The sequence below is a fragment of the Salmo salar genome, chromosome 04 (assembly GCF_965601325.2).
Source record: "Salmo salar chromosome 04, fSalSal1, whole genome shotgun sequence".
NCBI lineage: Eukaryota > Metazoa > Chordata > Actinopteri > Salmoniformes > Salmonidae > Salmo > Salmo salar.
In genome coordinates, this window is record NC_138294.1 from 48,598,935 (window position 1) to 48,618,944 (window position 20,010).

General features: G+C 41.2%; 2 protein-coding genes and 1 pseudogene across 4 annotated transcripts; 2 read left to right on the plus strand and 1 right to left on the minus strand.

Annotated features, from left to right (window-relative positions):
• zgc:77262 (RNA-binding protein 4) lies at positions 1-3,144 on the plus strand. 3 transcript variants are annotated; one of them, XM_082973783.1, is made up of 2 exons: positions 1-185; positions 731-3,144. In XM_082973783.1, exon 2 carries the CDS (start codon positions 864-866, stop codon positions 1,812-1,814), a length of 951 nt encoding a protein of 316 aa, XP_082829909.1. In that variant the 5' UTR covers positions 1-185; positions 731-863; the 3' UTR covers positions 1,815-3,144. The 3 variants fall into 3 exon arrangements, with proteins under 3 accessions (XP_082829909.1, NP_001167419.1, XP_082829908.1); NM_001173948.1 differs by having other exon boundaries at positions 48-224; XM_082973782.1 differs by lacking the exon at positions 1-185 and adding an exon at positions 231-502.
• Positions 3,145-6,791: 3,647 nt separating this feature from the next.
• On the plus strand, positions 6,792-11,972 carry LOC145878647 (glyoxal reductase-like; annotated as a pseudogene).
• An 896-nt stretch (positions 11,973-12,868) lies between these two features.
• On the minus strand, positions 12,869-18,104 carry bada (BCL2 associated agonist of cell death a). Its single transcript, XM_014196457.3, has 4 exons — positions 17,626-18,104; positions 17,105-17,255; positions 16,706-16,932; positions 12,869-14,086 (listed from the first exon to the last, which is right to left on the minus strand). Exons 2-4 carry the CDS (start codon positions 17,244-17,246, stop codon positions 13,985-13,987), a joined length of 471 nt encoding a protein of 156 aa, XP_014051932.1. The 5' UTR covers positions 17,247-17,255; positions 17,626-18,104; the 3' UTR covers positions 12,869-13,984.
• Between the last annotated feature and the right edge of the window lie 1,906 nt (positions 18,105-20,010).

Consider the following 20,010-nt stretch of genomic DNA (forward strand, 5'->3'; position numbering starts at 1 on the left):
TAAAATCTTATTGGAAACCTAACCCTTACCCCACTGCTAACCTTATGCCTAACCTTAAATTAAATTCCAAAAATCATGTTTGTATTTTCATAAAGTTTTCTATATAGACAATTGTGACTTTGTGGCTGTGTTATCTAGTGGAAACCGATGTGGGGCTGTTGAGAAGCCGTCAAAGTACAAGGAAGGTAACGTTACATAGCTAGCTACGTAACCTAACTGGCAAGGTGAGATTAAAGTTAATTTGTACAGAAATAGACAAAACAAAAGTGACTTGGTTCGTACAACCTCAAAAGGTAGCTAGGTAACGTTAGCTTGATGTAGTTAGTTACTAACGGTTAAACATATCTAACATTACTATAACGTTGTTAGCTTGCTAGCTAGCTAGCCTGCTGCTGGCAGCTTTTCTGTTAGCTAGTTGGCTAGCTAGCTCGCTCGCTAACCTTACATACACTAGCAAAATTATTTTTCTATCTACAGTAGTCTACATCTACTAAGGTATTTGGTAAGTCCTTTTGTAACTCGCTATCAGTCAGCTAGCTAATGTACTAGCAAATATACTAGTCAGCTCTGACCCTAGCCTGGCTGCAACAAGCTTCTAGCTAACAAGCTAGCTAATGTTAACCCCTAAGAGCCAAGAGTGTGCCAGAGAAAACCCCCAGGACTCCAATTTACTATAACGTTTCTATTGAGATCTTAATAGCTATCTAACTCCTCTTAATTTTGGTTTTAGAGACTGAAGAAGCTGCTCTGTCACCGTTTGAGTGCTGAAGAAGAGTCCTCCAGGAATCCTCATTTACACTTGACACCCACCTTTCTCTGCAACAGCTAAGTCAAGACTGTGTCTTGTTAGCTACCATACTAAAATGGTGAAGATATTTGTTGGAAACGTGAATTCCTCAACCACAGAATCAGAACTGCGTACTCTATTTGAGAAATACGGTCAGGTGTCAGACTGTGACATTCTGAAAAACTATGGCTTCGTGCACATGAATGAGGAGGAGGAAGCCCAGAAGGCAGTGGCAGAACTCCATAAGCATGAGCTGAATGGGGCGCGCATCACTGTGGAGTTTGCCACTACGAAGGTCCGCAATGCCACCAAGATCTACGTAGGGAATGTCCCTGAAGGGACCACAGCTGCTAAGATAAGAGAGCTCTTCCAACCGTTTGGTAAGGTGGTAGAGTGTGACATTGTGAAGAACTTTGCCTTTGTGCACATGCAGAGAGAAAATGAGGCCTATGAGGCCATTTCCAAGTTAAACCACTCTAAAATGGAGGGCCAAAAGATCTTTGTATCCATCTCCCGCAACAATCAAGCCAGGAATGGCAGAGGGGATGACTACCCTCCCCCACCTCACCACTATCCACCTCACGCTCCTCACTACCTCCCCCCTCGAGCTCCACACGGTGACTACTACCCACCTCGTGGTCGCTATCCTCCTCCCCTTCCCCCACCCCCCCCTAGGGCCTACTATGAGTGTGACCTATATGAGAGGCGTGTCCGCCATGACCCATACTCTTCCTCATCACGTTACTATGAGCAGGATCCTTATGAGCGACGGCTTCCCTCACTCCCTCAGCGGCCACTTTCTCCCCCCCTTACTTCCTGTTATTACCGGGAGCGCAGCCCCCTGGCTAGCTGGTCTCCACCCCCACCTTCCTCTGCCAGCTATGCCCGAAGGGGTGCCGAGCGAGATTGTGTTGGTGGCAGCTCTGTGCCCCCTCCTTCCTCTATGTGCTATGCTCTGGGCTCAGGCTTTGATAAGGATGATTACTTTGAGGAGAAGTACTCCAATGGTTTTGGTAGGGGCTACTAAGGGCACTTTTTGAAATTGAATTTAGGGGAAGATGCTGTGTATGAGTGTGTTAGCAATGAGTGCGCAGTTTTAAGCTGGGTGCAATTGTATATTATATAGAAAAACGGGTAATAGGAACAATACTGTTCATTCATAAAGCTTACTTGTCAAGTCAAACAGCACACTTAATTGATTTTGACCTAGTTTTTGTTGATCATGAATAATCACCAGCCATATCAGCAGTCTATGAATGCATTTTATATTAGTGTTTCATTGTTGCCAGATTTTTAGACTTGAGGTGGTAGGCTTGTGTCTTTGAATGTTTGTTAATATTAATGTCATATTTTCAATTTTTGAAGGAGTTTAAGTTTTTTTTAATGTAGTATAGGAATTATGTTTTGTGTAGTAGACCCTACATCAGGGGTCCTCAATTACATTGAGCCGTGGGCAGATTTTTCTTTCAGCGGATGGTTGGAATGCCAGAACATAGTTATAAATAATTTGGACACTGAAAATTGACCGCAAGTATCCAAAACCGATCATATTTGACAAAAACAGAATAATTTCAAACCTTGATTACATTGGAATATGATCACATATACCTCTTTATGCGTAGTAATACTTCTGAACATATTTCCTAAATCGGTAAATAAAATCACTACGGGCCACCTATTGGGGAATCCCGCCCTACATTGAGTGGATGGCACTGACAAACTATTTCTGCTTTTTTTGAGACAGTTTGAAGGGAAATTGATATGTAATTATCAGTGGTAAGTTATTTATATCATACCTGTCTATCACATTTATTTTGTTGTCAAGTCCTGATACACTTTTCTCGAAGACATTCTTTTTTATTTTCCTCCTGAGGATTTTAGTCCCCTAAAATCCCTCTCACTCAGGTTTTTGTCATTCACCCCAATTCAAAGGTTGGGGTGTTTGTTGTGTGCAAACTAGCTGACAGACTAACCAAGCACACTGCATCAGCTGACCAAGCTCATCTCATCTGAAGGCCTTGCCACGTTCGGTGCAGCATCATAGGATAAAGCATTGTCTCTGAAATGAAACCCGATACGACCGATTCATCGACTTGACGACTAAATAAAAAGATAACCACCGAAAAATTGTTGCACCTCCGGAGTCAGCCTGTATATCTATTTGACATTATGCATATGAATCACTCGCTGTCCGTTTTGTTTTTGTATAAAATGGATGTAATCCAAGATAAAATAATTGAGAAATCTACGCCTATAAGGACAAATCTGACTTGTTTTTATTAGAAGAAATACATGAACAAATGTCTTGATCAGCCGCTGTTGTCATTTGGCCGCTTAAATAAATGTTCGACCTCTGATCCCGTCGATTTTTCATTTCATTTATTTTTTAGTTGACTATATCTTTACGAATTGATAGTGGAATAATTCTTGCTCAAATACATGATTGACAGTTACAAATTGTTTAATTGAAATGGTTTGTGTCCTTTTACAACCAAATATGAATTGAAGGGGGAAAAAAGCATTCTCACCGGTGATCAAGCGTGTAGCTTAGAACAATGTCAATGGTGTTGAGGTGTTTGGAGGTCAAACATCTGTTGGAGGTAAGGTGTCGGGTGTATACAGGAACTTTGATATAACCTACCTCCACAAACAACCCCCCACAGGGGGATAAACTGTGACTAAACTCACTTTTGTGGAAGACCTTACACATGGCTTTTCCCTTTTGTTTAGTCACTTCCTTTCTCCAAATAGAGGAGTAGGACCGGTATAATGTAACCCTTACCTGCTGCTATTTAATTGATCTTGTACATACGCTATTCTATGGAAGCTTTCATCCATCTGAAAAAGGTAAGTGACAAGTTGTGTAATGAGCTTGACAGGAAAACTGAAAGAACTGACATTGAATGTAAGGATGCACAGAGCCCCCAGCATGGTCTCTGATAATGTTTTAGTATGTATTTCTTTTGATGGTGTGCAACATTGCAACCTCTCCATGGTGCACTTCCCCAGTCTAATCCATGGTCCCACAATGGTGCACATTTTCAGTTATGTCCAAAAAATCTAATCTGAAATGTCCTATTTCTCTGTCCTTGCTGATCTGGTCTTGAAGGACTTGATTGACACGTGAGAATGAGGACAAAGAACTCTGGAAAGTAATTAGGATTTGGCCCATGTGATCCCTTTTCAAGCACATGGATTAGATTCGGATACTGTCCTCTTTCGACCCTCTTTCCTCTTCCATTCTGTCTAAAGCACGTCACTTTGTACGGTTCCTTATGGTATATTTAAGGATTGGTAAGTATTTAAGCATAACGATTAGTCATTCATTTATAATTAAGTGAATTTTAACAGCCGTCATTTTTAAGACTTATTTTACTATCATCTGCTGTGCAATAAATTATATTGATTTCCAATGCTGGGCATGACTTGTGTTCTTCATCGCGTGTGTCTGTGTGTTAAGAGGAAACACCTAATTCTGTTATGTAAAATAGTATGCTGCATTACCTGAATATTTAAAGGACAGTTTTGAACTTCTGATGGAAGGATCTGGGTAGTAAAAGTAAAAGCCTATCCAGGAGATGAGCAAAGGAGACAATTTAATCCTACAATATGGCCACTCGATCATCTGCAGTAAAGTGAAATAACTCATTCATTCATTTGATCTTAGCCTGTGTTTGTTATTTTTATACCCGTCTAGATTTTTAGATCAGAAGTAGTTGAAGGAACTGTTGACTACTGAAATGCGTGACCCGGTGCCTCTGATGAAGTGCGTGAAGCAAATGACTGGAAAACATGAAATATTTTTGGAATGTAGCCAACCTCGCTCAGATGCTACAACATGTTTGTGTACCCTGTGTTAAACATATACAGTTAAAGTCGGAAGTTTACATACACCTTAGCCAAATACATTTAAACTCAAGTTTTCACAATTCCTGACATTTAATTCTAGTACAAATTCCCTGTCTTAAATCAGTTAGGATTACCACTTTATTTTAAGAATGTGAAATGTCAGAATAATAGTAGAGAGAATGATTGATTTATTTCAGCTTTTATTTCTTTCATCACATTCCCACTGGGTCAGAAGTTTACATACACTCAATTAGTATTGGTAGCATTGCCTTTAAATTGTTTAACTTGGGTCAAATGTTTCAGGTAGCCTTCCACAAGCTTCCCACAAAAAGTTGGGTGAATTTTGGCCTATTCCTCCTGACAGAGCTGGTGTAACTGAGTCAGGTTTGTAGGGCTCCTTGCTCGCACACGCTTTTTCAGTTCTGCCCACAAATGTTCTATACCATTTGCCATATTCTAATAATTATCATGTATTTATTGCCACAGTCTAATGTAAAGCAATTCAGGCATTCTTGAAAGACAAGACAATCCTTGTCATGGAAAGAAACATTTTTATAGTTAAACACATGGATTTTGCAAGCAGTAGGCATTTAGAATTAAATTGGGAATGGAACTTTATAGTTAGGCTTCGTGATAACATCACATACCCAGCGTACCTTCAAAATTAGTCTGTTCGGCAACCATCATTTATTCGAAAGGTAAAGTTTTCATAATTTGTCGCAATAAAGAAACTTTGAAAAAAGAAAATCCACATGGGCCTCCCAAGTGGCACAGTGGTGTAAGGCGCTGCATCGCAGTGCTAGAGGCGTCACTACAGACCCGGATTGTATCACAACCGGCCGTGATCGGGACTCCCATAGGGCGGCGCACAATTGGCCCAGCGTCGTCCAGGTTAGGGGAGGGTTTGGCTGGGGGGGCTTTACTTGGCTCATCGCGCTCTAGCAACTCCTTGTGGGGGGCCGGGCGCCTGCAGGCTGACCCCGGTCGTCAGTTGAACGGTGTTTCCTCCGACATATTGATGCGGCTGGCTTCCAGGTTAAGCGGGCAGGTGTTGAGAAGCGCGGTTTGGCGGGTCATGTTTCGGGGGACGCATGACTCGGCCTTCGCCTCCCGAGCCCGTTGGGAAGTTGCAGCGATGAGACAAGATCGAAATTGGGGGGAAAAAGGGAGTAAATTACACCAAAAAAAATCTAAATCCACCAGTCAAATGGATAAAAATGTAATAGATCTTTAGAAAAGTTATCATACACCTGCCATTTCCATTACACATGTCACAATTTTTTGTTGTTTCAAAATTGCTTTTTTCGAACGAACCTGGGTCAATGGAAACCTACCTATTGGCTGATTGCTCCCAACTCATAGGAATCCCCACCCAGTTGACAACTTTAAAATGGTGGAAGCCCTCAATGGCAATGTCCATGCTAAAACAGCTTATATCAATGATGAGTCCTCTATCTTTCTTTATGTCAACAGGGTAAGTTAGGCAGGTAGCTTAGTGGTTAGAACGTTGCACTAGTAACCGAAAAGTTGCAAGATCGAATCCCTGAGCTGACAAGGTAAAAATCTGTCGTTCTGCCCCTGAACAAGGCAGTTAACTGTTCCTAGGCCATCATTGAAAATAAGAATTTGTTCTTAACTGTAAAAAAATGTTGTTTTTGGTCAAGTTGCCGAAATGTCACGTGTCCACTTACATCAGTGCATTTGTAACAACCTAACCATTACTGTAGCTCAGTTGGTAGAGCATGGTGTTTGCAACGCCAGGGTTGTGGGTTCGATTCCCACGGGGGGCCAGTACTAAAAATAAAATAATGTATGAAATGTATGCATTCACTACTGTAAGTCGCTCTGGATAAGAGCGTCTGCTAAATGACTAAAATGTAATTACGAAACTTTTATTAGATCAAATAAGCATCCCGTAGCAATTTAGCAATTACATTTTTTGCTGACCAAATTCGACACTCATTGACCTCCATACAAAAATTCCACACTTCGTTGGCTTATTTTCGTGGACAGATTTTGGGCCGAATAAAGAAAATCTCTCGCTTCACCTTTTCCTCTCTGGTACGGCTTATATCCACAATGTCCCCCCCAAAAATCTTAAAGCACAGTCCTCCCCAGCCCCTCCATTTGGCAGTGATGTCTTCTTCACTGCCTTCTTTTAGACTGAACACGGGCTCAGATGCCCCTCCTGGGCCTAGTAACATACAAGCTGCAGGGTAAGCAAATGCACCTGTTGAAGCTGCGCTTGGGGCTGTAAATCCTGTCTTTGACACTCCTACAGTGTACGGCAATGAAGCAGACTTGGGCCGTGCCTTGTTGGACCTGATGCCCAAGCACAAACTGACATCTTCTGCCTGCGGCTATGGAACCCTGACCTGTTCACCGGACGTGCTACCTGTCCCAGACCTGCTGTTTTCAACTCTCTAGAGACAGCAGGAGCGGTAGAGATACTCTCAATGATTGGCTATGAGAAGCCAACTGACATTTACTCCTGAGGTGCTGACCTGTTGCACCCTCGACAACTACTGTGATTATTATTATTTGACCATGCTGATCATTTATGAACATTTGAACATCTTGGCCATGTTTTGTTATAATCTCCACCTGGCACAGCCAGAAGAGGACTGGCCACCCCTCATAGCCTGGTTCTTCTCTAGGTTTCTTCCTAGGTTTTGGCCTTTCTAGGGAGTTGTTCCTAGCCGCCGTGCTTCTACACCTGCATTGCTTGCTGTTTGGGGTTTTAGGCTGGGTTTCTGTACAGCACTTTGAGATATCAGCTGATGTAAGAAGGGCTTTATAAATAAATTTGATTTGATCTTCCTCATCATTAAGCTGTACCCAGCGGAAATGGGCCCAATGGTCGGAGAGGGCTGTGCTCGTAGACTGGAGAGGCTGGGGCTAGGGGGGACCTGTACCTGATCCACAGGCCTGAGACTGAGGGTCTGGACCCAGAGGACTAGAGGAATAAACAGCATCGAGCCCACAGCTGCACTGTCATGGAGGAGCTGCATGCCAATGAGATGCTCAGAGCAATTGGGGTCTCAAACTACTCTCTAAGACACCTGACAGAGCTGCTGGAGACCTGCAGGGTGAACCCTGCTCTACAGGTACATTAATACCCTCAAGATTTGTTGGGTACAGCAAGGGCACAGTTTTTAAGTTATGTCACAGCTGTTCATTGACTACAGCTCAGCCTTCAACACCATAGTGCCCTCCAAGCGCATTACTAAGTTCAGGGCCCTGGGTCTGAACCCCTCCCTGTGCAACTGGGTCCTGGACTTCCTGACAGGCCGACTCCAAGTGGAGAAGGTAGGCAGCAACACCTACGCCACACTGATCCTCAACACGGGGGCCCCACAGCCCCATCCTATACTCCCTGTTCACCCATGACTGCGTGGCCATGCACGTCTCCAACTCAATCATCAAGTTTGCTGGCACAACAGTGGTAGGCCTGATTACCTGGGATAGGATAAAGTCATCCTTCTAACCCCCCCCCCCCCCCCCCCCCCCCAAAAAAAATATAGATGTACTATTGTAAAGTGGTTGTTCCACTGGATATCATAAGGTGAATGCACCAATTTGTAAGTCGCTCTGGATAAGAGCGTCTGCTAAATGACGTAAATGTAAATGTACCAACAATGATGAGACAGCCTACAGGGAGATGAGAGCCCTAACCGAGTAGTGCCAGGAAAATAACCTCTCCCTCAACATCAACAAATAAAAGGAGCTGATCGTGGACATCGGGAGACAGCAGACTGGGCCGCAGTGAAGAGGGTCAAAAGCTTCAGCGCCTTTTCAACCTCAGGATGCTGAAGAAATGTGGTTTTGCCATCAAGACCCTCACAAACTTCTACAGATGCACCATTGAAAGCATCCTGCCGGGCCGTATCAATGCCTGGTACGGCAATTGCACAGTATACAACTGCAGGACTCTCCAGAGGGTGGTGCGGTCAGCCCAACACATCACTGGGTGCACACTGCCTCCCCTCCAGGACATCTACAGCACCTGGTGTCACAGGAAGGCCAAGAAGATCATTAAGGACCTCAGCCACCCGAGCAACAGCCTGTTAACCCCGCTACCATCTAAAAGGCAGAGACAGTACAGGTGCTTCAAAGCTGGGACCGAGAGACTAAGAAACAGCTTCTATCTCCAGGCCATCAGACTGTTAAACACCACTAGCCTGAGTCACTGTTCTACCCTCTACTCTACCCTGGACCTTAAAGACTGCTGCCACATGTACAGTGGTGGCCAAAAGATTGAGAATGACAAAAATATTAATTTCCACAAAGTTTGCTGTTTCAGTGTCTTTAGATATTTTTGTCAGATGTTACTATGGAATACTGAGTATAATTACAAGCATTTCATAAGTGTCAAAGGCTTTTATTGACAATGACATGAAGTTTATGCAAAGAGTCAATATTTGCAGTGTTGACCCTTCTTTTTCAAGACCTCTGCAATCCACCCTGGCATGCTGTAAAATGAACTTCTGGGCCACATCCTAACTGATGGCAGCCCATTCTTGCATAATCAATGCTTGGAATTTGTCCGAATTTGTTTGTCCACCCGCCTCTTGAGTTTTGACCACAAGTTATCAATGGGATTAAGGTCTGGGGAGTTTCCTGGCCATGGACCCAAAATATCGAAGTTTTGTTCCCCGAGCCACTTAGTTATCACTTTTGCCTTATGGCAAGGTGCTCCATCATGCTGGAAAAGGCATTGTTTGTCACCAAACTGTTCCTGGATGGTTGGGAGAAGTTGCTCTCAGATGATGTGTTGGTACCATTCTTTATTCATGGCTGTGGTCTTAGGCAAAATTGTGAGTGAGCCCACTCCCTTGGCTGAGAAGCAACCCCACACATGAATGGTCTCAGGATGCTTTACTGTTGGCATGACACAGGACTGATGGTAGCGCTCACCTTGTCTTCTCCGGACAAGCTTTTTTCCAGATGCCCCAAACAATCGGAAAGGGGATTCATCAGAGAAAATGACTTTACCACAGTCCTCAGCAGTCCAATCCCTGTACTTTTAGCAGAATATCAGTCTGTCCCTGATGTTTTTCCTGGAGAGAAGTGGCTTCTTTGCTGCCCTTCTTGACACCAGGCAGATGCACTCACACCTGCCTGCTGCCATTCCTGAGCAAGCTCTGTACTGGTGGTGCCCTGATCCCGCAGCTGAATCAACTTTAGGAGACAGTCCTGGCGCTTGCTGGACTTTCTTGGGCGCCCTGAAGCCTTCTTCACAACAATTGAACTGCTCTCCTTGAAGTTCTTTATGATCCGATAAATGGTTGATTTAGGTGCAATCTTACTGGCAGCAATATCCTTGCCTGTGAAGCCCTTTTTGTGCAAAGCAATGATGACGGTACGTGTTTCCTTGCAGGTAACCATGGTTGACAGAGGAAGAACAATGATTCCAAGTACCACCCTCCTTTTGAAGCTTCCAGTCTGTTATTCGATCTCAACCAGCATGACAGAGTGATCTCTAGCCTTGTCCTCGTCAACACTCACACCTGTGTTAACGAGAGAATCACTGACATGATGTCAGCTGGTCCTTTTGTGGCAGGGCTGAAATGCAGTGGAAATTGTTTTTGGGGATTCAGTTCATTTGCATGGCAAAGAGGGACTTTGAAATTAATTGGAATTCATCTGATCACTCTTCATAACATTCTGGAGTATATGCAAATTGCCATCATACAAACTGAGGCCGCAGACTGTGTAAATTAATATTTTTGTCATTCTCAAAACATTTGGCCACGACTGTACATAGTCATTGAACACTGGTCACTTCAATTCATATACTGTCTTTACACACCATTATTTATATATACAGTACCAGTAAAAAGTTTGGATACACCTACTCATTCAAAGGTTTTTCTTAATTTTTTTACTATTTTCTACATTGTAGAATAATAGTGAAGACATCAAAACTATGAAATAACACGTATGGAATAATGTAGTAACCAAAAAAACTGTTAAAAAAATCAAAATACATTTAATATTTGAGATTCTTCAAAGTAGCCACCGTTTGTCTTGATGACAGCTTTGCACACTCTTGGCATTCTCTCAACCAGCTTCATGAGGTAGTCACCTGGAATGCATTTCAATTAACAGGTGTGCCTTGTTAAAAGTTTATTTGTGGAATTTCTTTCCTTCTTAATGCGTTGATTTAACTGGCCTGGGATTTGAACTCTGATTGCCTTCTATTTCTTTGTTGCCATTCTGCAGGTGGAGTTCCATCCCAGACTGGCACAGAGGGAGCGGAGGACGATTTGCAGGCACTCAGTGGTCTGCTTCCAGGCGTATACCTCCCTAGGGAAATGTACCCTGTTGTCGAACCATAAGTTGTGGCTATGGCGGAGGGGCATGGCAGAACTGCCTCCCAGGTGCTCTTGCGGTGGGCCACTCAGTAGGGTGTGGCTATGTTACCCAGGTCTTTACGGCTCAAGAGGGTGAGAGAAAATGGACAAGTGTTTGACTTTGACCTGGATGGAGAGACTGTCTGACATGGACAGTGGAACAAGGTTCTGCAATAGAGATCCCACTAGTGTGGTCTAGAGGAGAGAGCCCCACAACAATATATTTGATTGGTCATTGAACATTGTTTGAAGTGTAATTCTGAACTACAAACGACATAATGAAATTTTTCATTTACCATATTATGTTTAGGACATAGTTTATTGATTCTTGAACAAATGTTTGGCCAATAGGTTAGTTAACATAGTTGTATCCTATTACATGTTAAAATGCTTATCATGTTCAACAAAGATTTGCAAATAACAATTGTTGCGTTTTAATTAGGGATACACGATATATCGGTGAACATATAGGAATCGGCCGATAATTTGCTAAAAATGCCAACATCGGTATAGGCCGATGTCTACTTTAATGCCCCAATGTGCTAAACCGGATGTCAAAGCTGACTGCGTATCCATTTAACGTACGTACATGACGTACTGACGACACGTAAAATGTTGCGCTAGACGTGCAACAGAGCGTTCCTGAACTAGCCCACAATATCTGCTGTGTGGATCAAGCAGTCATTTGAAAGAGTAGCAAAATTTCAGCAAGCAAAATCCATTAAAGCCAAGATAATGGAATTATTTGCCATTGACAATCAATCGTTCTCTGTCGTGGGTGATGTTGGCTTTCGCCGACTGGTCGAGCTCCGGTACACACTACCAAGTGCGCTATTTTACAGACGTTGCCCTCCTGGAGTTACACAGTAATAGCATCACTGCTATTAGCTTCACGACATACATACTATGGAACGTCGTTTGGGTCTTTGCATGTCAAAAAAGATACAGTAGCACTGTCAAAGCTGCACAAAAAAAGTCTGCAAACAAGCAAACACCGGCCACGAACGATGTGTTTACAATACCGCGTTGGTAATAAAGCATAATTTGTTCGACCCCAACTTCTGGGGTAGCTAGTTTTAGCTTGGTACCTAGCTAGCACCAATACAACCAGCATGAAAACAATGACCAGTAAAACCTGCAGTCATTTTCATTATTCTTAGCAATGATTTAGGAATCCTTGTAAGTATTAACTAGGTAGCCACTTGTTGTTCGCCTATTGAAACTGAACTTCAGTTCATGAAAATAAATAGCTAGCAAGCTACTTAACCCTGTCGCCCAAAGCTAACGTTATAAGCAGCCAGCTAGGTTCATCTGGCTAGTGAGGCTCTACCCGACCGGTTTATGTATTGTGAAGCTAGCCACAATAAGGATTAGGCACAAGAGTGGAATTTGCGGTTTGCCTTCAAAATAAAAGTTTGTCATTGACAGTAATGCAAATGATTACAAATAGTAGAATTATGCCATACCTTTATTCTGAAGGCAAACCGCAAAGTCCACTAGTGTGGCTAATCCTTATTGTGGCTAGCTACACATAGATTGGTCTGACCACCATTAATTGAACTAGGCAAGTCAGTTAAGAACAAATTCTTATTCAAAATGACGGCCTACCCCGGCCAAACCCAGACAACGCTGGGCCAATTGTGCACCGCCCTATGGGACTCCCAGTCACAGCCAGATGTGATACAGCCTGGATTCGAACCAGGGACTGTAGTGACGCCTCTTGCACTGAGATGCAGTGCCTTAGACCGCTGCGTCCATGTGTGTGTTAACTATTTAACTGTACTAGAATGCTTAAAAGGACTCTAAAATGTTAAATATCGGTATCGGGTCTTTTAGTAAGGAAAATATTGGATATTGGTATTGGCCAAAAATGGCATATCGGTGCATCACTAGTTTTAATAAGCAATTTTCAATCATTTAATCTGTTACATAAAATAAAAAAGATGTAAAAACAGTTATTAATGAAAAGGAGAAATATCAAAATGTTAAGACACACAAAGTTTCAAGTAGAATATCAGTTATAACTGACCATAGTTGTTCTACACCAGACTGCCCTATACACTCATATTTCTTCAACCGAAGACTTAACAGTATTCAGAATATTTGCATATAAGGCAGTTGAGAAGGGTGTATATGGCCTGGATTGTAAATATGTCTTCATTTTTGTTTTAAATATCCATATGCACAATATACAATTGAAAAAATATACAGAATAAATTAAAGATGATTGCAAATGAAAGAACATTATGAAATGTACAGTCTCTAAGTTTAAGATAAATACCAAAATAAACTGAGTGTACCAGTCAAAGTATGTATGAGGATAATTGTAGAATGTCAAGACATTACATTTTTGGCAAAACCCAGACTTGAAGAGTTATAAGAGCTTATGTGAAGTCAGAATTCGTTATGTTTTTGCAGATTAAAGCATTCAGTAGACTAGCATTGCTAACGATTGAAATCGGGAAAAAAAATATGTATAATAGAAAATTGTGTTCAACATATCTGTCTAATAATTATTGTCATCACAGATCAGTTGTTCTTTCACAGGTTTCATATTTTAAGAATCTCGAAAGTATATTTACATTTTGTGAATTTAAAACCATTGATTATTAGATCTTGAAATTCATACCTACAAATGTAGAACATTTTCAATAGAACAATTTATGAAATTTCTCTGCAAATATATGTTATAAATATATCAGTAGCACAAGAGATTGTCGCTTAGAAAATGCATCTATTATGCACTGAATAACTTATTGTTAATTATTGCAACATATTTTCAATTATGCAATTAATTTTTGCATAACGTTTGATTTGATTGTACAAAAAGGTCACATTTGAACTGGTGATATTTTCCATAAAAATACTGTAATTTCCGCAAAAGTATGCACATGGGACGTGAATATTTCAGCTGGGGTCCAGTCGTTATGGAAATGAGTATGAGCTCCTTCTTGCCTTGGTCTCTGAAACAGGTGCAAACTGTATTGATTTTTCACTCCCTGCCTTCAGCCTTTTTTGGACTCCAGAGGAAAGAGAACCATCCTCGGGAGACCTCCTGCTTGACCCCTCCTGGGCTTATCCCTCTCTTGGGTTCCTAGGGAGGGAAATGGATAGAAAGGTCAACTCTATACATTTTTATGTAAAGCAGTATGGCTGTGCGTCTTTCCCCTCAAAATGATTCGGTATTGGGAAAGGGGGAATGTATCTTCCGCATTTAACCCAACCCCTCTGAATCAGAGAGCGATTAACCAAAATGTTATTTTTTTCCTTCCGTTTTTAAACTACTAATTGACCGACATCGATTATTTGAATTACATTTCATAATATTTTTTTCTATGAGCTCAATGCACACATTGAGGTGCCAGGCGCAGCAGTTTGAGTGTGTCAAGAACTGCAAAGCTGCTGGGTTTTTCATAATCAACAGTTTCCGTGTGTATCAAGAATGTCCACCAACCAAAGGACATCCAGCCAACTTGACACAAACTGTGGGAAGCATTGGAGTCAACATGGGCCAGCATCCCTGTGGAATGCTTTCGACAAATTGAGGCTGTTCTGAGGGTAAAAGGGGGGGTGAAACTCAATATTAGGAAGGTGTTCATAATGTTTTGTATACTCAATGTACAAAACAGAAATATTTTCTTAAAGTAAAGTGAATAAATGATAGTAAGTGATTGCAGTAACGGGACGCCACTACCATCATTGGACTTTTATTGTTTTATTCTGTGTTACAGCATTCAACCCGAAATTCATATTTTTTTTACATTTTTATCGAAACCGAAAAACCAAACCGACCTCCAGCACTACTGGATACATGGGCTCCAATACAGAAACAATACGTTTTAGTTTGAAAAGATTTGTGCGATTCAGTTTGATTTGAGAACGAATCGATGCAGTTTGGTTCGATGCGATAAGATGCACTAACATTTGTTGCATAAACATACTCATTTTCCATTCTATACTGAACAAAAATATAAACGCAACATGTAAACTGTTGGTCCCATGTTTCATGAGCTGAAATAAAAGATCCCAGAAATGTTCCATATGCAAAATAAGCTTATTTCTCTCACATTTTGAGCACAAATGTGTTTATATCTCTGTTTGTGAGCATTTCTGCTTTACCAAGACAATCCATCCACCTGACAGGTGTGGCATACCAAGAAGCTGATTAAACAGCATGATCATTACACAGATGCACCTTGTGCTGGGGACCATAAAAGGCCACTCTAAAATGTATAGTTTTGTCACACAACACAATACCACAGATGTCTCAAGTTTTGAGGGAGCATGTAATTGGCATGCTGACTGCAGGAATGTCCACCAAAGCTGTTGCCAGAGAATTTAAAGTAAATTTCTCTACCATGAGCCACCTCCGTCATTTTAGAGAATTTGGCAGTATGTCCAACTGGCCTCACAACCACAGACCATGTGTAACCAGCCCAGGACCTCCACATCCAGCTTCTTCACCTGTGAGAGTTTACTGAAGAGCATTTCTGTCTGTAATAAAGCAATTTCTGATCGGCTGGGCCTGGCTCCCTGTTGCCTCTAATTTCTTTCGGAACTGAGAAAATTTCAGGTCTGCTGAGCGCAAACTTGAACGTTTACTGTGAACTCTGAGGCTCTACCAGCTTTAAGTTAGTTTTAACAGTGGTCAAGTAGGCTATTGTGGCCATTTGATAATAATGTAGGCCTAACAGAGTGGCCTAACATCATAAACAATGGAGAAAATGCATCCCATAACATTTTTAAATGGAAATAGCTGTTATGTCGTTCAGCCTACAGTAGCAGCCAATGTGTGGTGTTCAATGTAGGCCTACATTCCATTAGACTTTAGAAAAAACATGCAGGGCTTGACATGAACCTGTTTATCCACTTGTCCTTCAGACAAGGAGGTGACTGAAAATGGTGTTGATGCAAGAAACCACTTTCCAAAATAAAAAATACATCACCATACCATTATTACAGAATCAGACAAATGATGCTCCCTTCTGCCTATTGGCTACTTAGCTTATTCAAGCCAGTCTCAAAATACAAGATTCTTTACCAGACTCGCTTTTCAAAGATGTCTAGAAATGCACATGTTTTGTGCTCTTGTAGGAAGCAACCACTCCCCTATTGCTGACTGCAAATTAGCTATAACTAGGCTAATAACTCACTAACCAGCAAAGGATATGAACAAATGTGCACACGTGGCTAGGGTTGTTCAGCATGCAAAATGACTTGTGGATCAATGACTGTCAACACAGTTACATACTTAGTTCAACACGGAAGGAGAGGACGCATCAGTTGTCACAATAGAGGTATTTTTGAAAGGTAGAAAGAAAGTAATATGAGCAAAACATGTTGGTGAATCGGCAATTCTTAATGTTTGAATCAATTTTCTGACCGATGCATGCTACATTTGGATCCTTTGGGGCCTGCGGACCGATCTAGTCATATTTTAAACATTTGAATCGGGGACCGATGGTGAATCATTACGTTCCTATAAAGCAGTCTTTACTGCAATCACTGTCAAGTAGTGATACTCTGGTAAATTAGCTCCCTACAGTACATATATGCATTACGCCTAGACTTTTGGAGTCCATTCATGTAGCGAAGGATGAAGTCTAATTGATTACACATTTACTGTATAGTAATGTATAGTATATGGGAACTAGTGTCTGCTCTGTCCCCACTCTTTCAATTGTACACTCCTCTGTCTGACCTCATATCTTACCCCTTTGTCGAGCCAGGTGTCAAATTCATCACTCATCCTCCTCAGCTGGCGGCCATATTTCTTTGCAGCCCACAGTGTAGGAGGAGCAGACTGTGATCGGCTTCGGAAAGGAGCCCCATCGCCACCGCCCTCCTCAGTAGGAGTCATCACATCCTGAAACTCTGTGTTGTCCCTTCTGCCAACCTGGGAGCACACCTGGGACTCGGAGTAGAGCCGCACTCGCCCACCTGTGTGAGTGGAAAGGGATGGGGGAGGGGGAAATTGAGATATATTTAAATGTATCTAACCATAACTTAAGAGGTTCACACATGTATCCAAACTGAGTATTAATGCATTTTCATATTATATTACATTTCCAAGCTTGATAAGTTTGTGGGTAAATTCTAGTTTGATTCTGACCTGGTCGTGGTCTGATGCCCGTCCTAGTGGAGACATAATGGCGCTGAAATTCTGGGTAGTGTGTGGTTCCTGAGTGGTCAGACTCATCATGTTCATTCATGGTTTCTGGGTTGTCATCCACACAATCATGTGTGTGGTCCATTGTAAATATCTGAAGAGAAAATGGACATCCACAGTGAATGATAGTGTTGATTATAGCCATGTACCCCGAGTATACAAAACATTAAAAACAGCTGCTCTTTCCATTACATAGACTGACCAGGTGAATTCAGGTGAAAGCTATGATCCCTTATAGGTGCCAGGTTCACCGGTTTGTGTCAAGAACTGCAACTCAATATTAGGAAGGTGTTCCTAATGTTTTGTATACTCAGTGTATATCTACTGTAAGGACATACTATCACCACAGGGTGTTGGTAAAATCACTATAAATGTATTTTATTGTCACAAATATTAATTGAACTTTTTAAAAAATATCTGCAACATATTTTTGTCAAGTAACCAGTTAGCTAGCTAGAACTTACCCAATGACCTGTCTTGAGTCCTGATGACTTGCAAAAGGGTTGATTATATGTTGGTTATCCTCTTCTTCTGTCAATGTTAAACTGGAGGTGATATGATATTTCTGTCTTTCCTCCTTTCAATGTGACATTTTCCACGAACCAGTCGGTGATGATTCCCTCGCATTGCATGTGGCACACCCAAATACAAAAATATAGTAACGGGCTAGCTACCTTCAGCTAACGTTAGCTGATTAACGTTAGTCGTTGAATTGTTTTGTGTGCCACAGGGAGCCGGATCAAATGTTCAAAATTAACTTGTATAACTAGCTACCTGACATGTTATTTTCTTCACGATTGTCTTCGCAAAATTCTATTTCAGTGGACGAGTTTTTCAAATTCTTATCGAAATGTCTTGATTACCTACTTTTACAGTCTACGCTATCACGGGCGACGCACCCGAGGTTTTTGTTGTCTTCCGTCGTCTTGTACGCCACTGTAGTAGTAGCTCTTTACCCAATCGACTGCCACTGGCATTCAGAGAGCCAATGAGCGCACGCTGCTAGGGTTTTTTGAGTGACTGTCTTGTCGAGACGTCACTGTTGCGAAAGGGTTATGGAAAGCCAAACGATTCGTGCGGTCTCATGACTTGTTTACCACTTCGCTCATCCCTGCTGTAGTGAATCATAGATGTGTTGTCGTGGAGATTTAGATTAGCACATGAATTAACACACTTTTACATTAGGTAGACACATTTCCGAATTTGAGAAGGTGGATTTATCTGAGATATCACCCCTAATTATTTTTCATTTGTTTGAAGCAGAACAGTATTCTGGCCATGATGATGGACCTGTAATGATGGGCATCACGTCAACATATGTCTGCTTTTGTTCCCCAGACCCCTTCCCTCAAAAGCACCAGTACATAAAACCACTGGTTATGTCTCCAATCCAATGATTTAATTCATTAAGTTAAGGTTGGAAAACTACTGGTAATTTACCGTTACTGGAATGTTCAGTCATTTTTGTAATAAACAGGTAATCAATGGCAATCTAGGGTAACTTGTGTAATTTGTACTTGAATACCTTTTTAAAAAATGTACTCGTACATAGTATTATTTGTCTATATGAGTTTTTAGTGGATATACCATATGGTTCAAGAGAAAATAGCTGAAAAAAGCATCTAATCAACAATGGCATTATTTTCAATTAACTCTGTAACTCTTCCAGCTATTGCCTTTTTCACAACTGCACTTGCACAGCATCATCTGCATATCTATCACTCCAGTGTTAATGCTAAATTGTAATTATTTCGCCTCTATGGCCTATTTATTGCCTTACCTCCCTACTCTTCTACATTTGCACACACTGTACATAGATTTTTCTATTGTGTTATTGACAGTACGTTTGTTTATGTGTAACTCTGTGTTGTTGTTTTTGTCGCATTGCTTTGCTTTATCTCGGCCAGGTCGCAGTTGTAAATGAGCTGACCTGCCTAAATAAAGGTGAACCAAAAAACTGCCACCAGTTGGGCACCAGAACATTTACAACAAATATTGACATGGTTAAATAAAAGTGTGTAAAAAATAAATAAAGGATATTTCATGCTGAAACCCTCATATTAAACAACAAATGGCATTCACTAAGTTGATGGTTTATATTTAGGATAATGTCATTCTAGTTCTATTTTAAGATCATCTTATTTGATTATTTTATATATTTTTACACTTGATAAGGACATACAGAGGGCCAGATACAGACCCCTGTAATAATCTGAAGTACCCAAAAAAAGAAATGTGTTAAAATTCCCCCCACAAAAATGTAAAGTCGCCAAAATTCTGGCAATTTACTGGTAAACTTAGAAAATGTGCAACACTATATCAAGTCCTCTGAGATGAGAAGGTGGCCAGAAAGGCGACGAGGAAAGGAAGCCATAAAAAAACATTGAGATACAGCCTCTATCTTGCCTATATGTTGTTTTATTTACTATATGTTGTTTTATTTACTATATGGTGTTTTATTTACTATAGTTATCTAGTTGTAGTTTCGTTTTATGGCCACTAGATAGCAGGAAACTTGTATACATCAAAGCTGTGCTGTAAATTACTTGACTGTAGCGTGCTATAAAATCATCCAATCAAAATCCATGATTGTAATTTAGTATGTTGAGTCCATATCAACCACTACAAGTGCATTTACATTAATTCATGATAAGGGAGGGTCATTCCTGCTAACATTTTTGGAAAGCGAGGTAGTAGGCTTGCTGGAATTGTTCGTAGTTTGTAGTGTTTTACTTTATCTAGCACTTCATGGGTCTAAGTTTGGATCACAGTCTCTACCACAGACAACTCAACATGTCAAGGCAACATGCAATGATAGGGAAGAAATTAAATATTCCTTATTAGAGTTC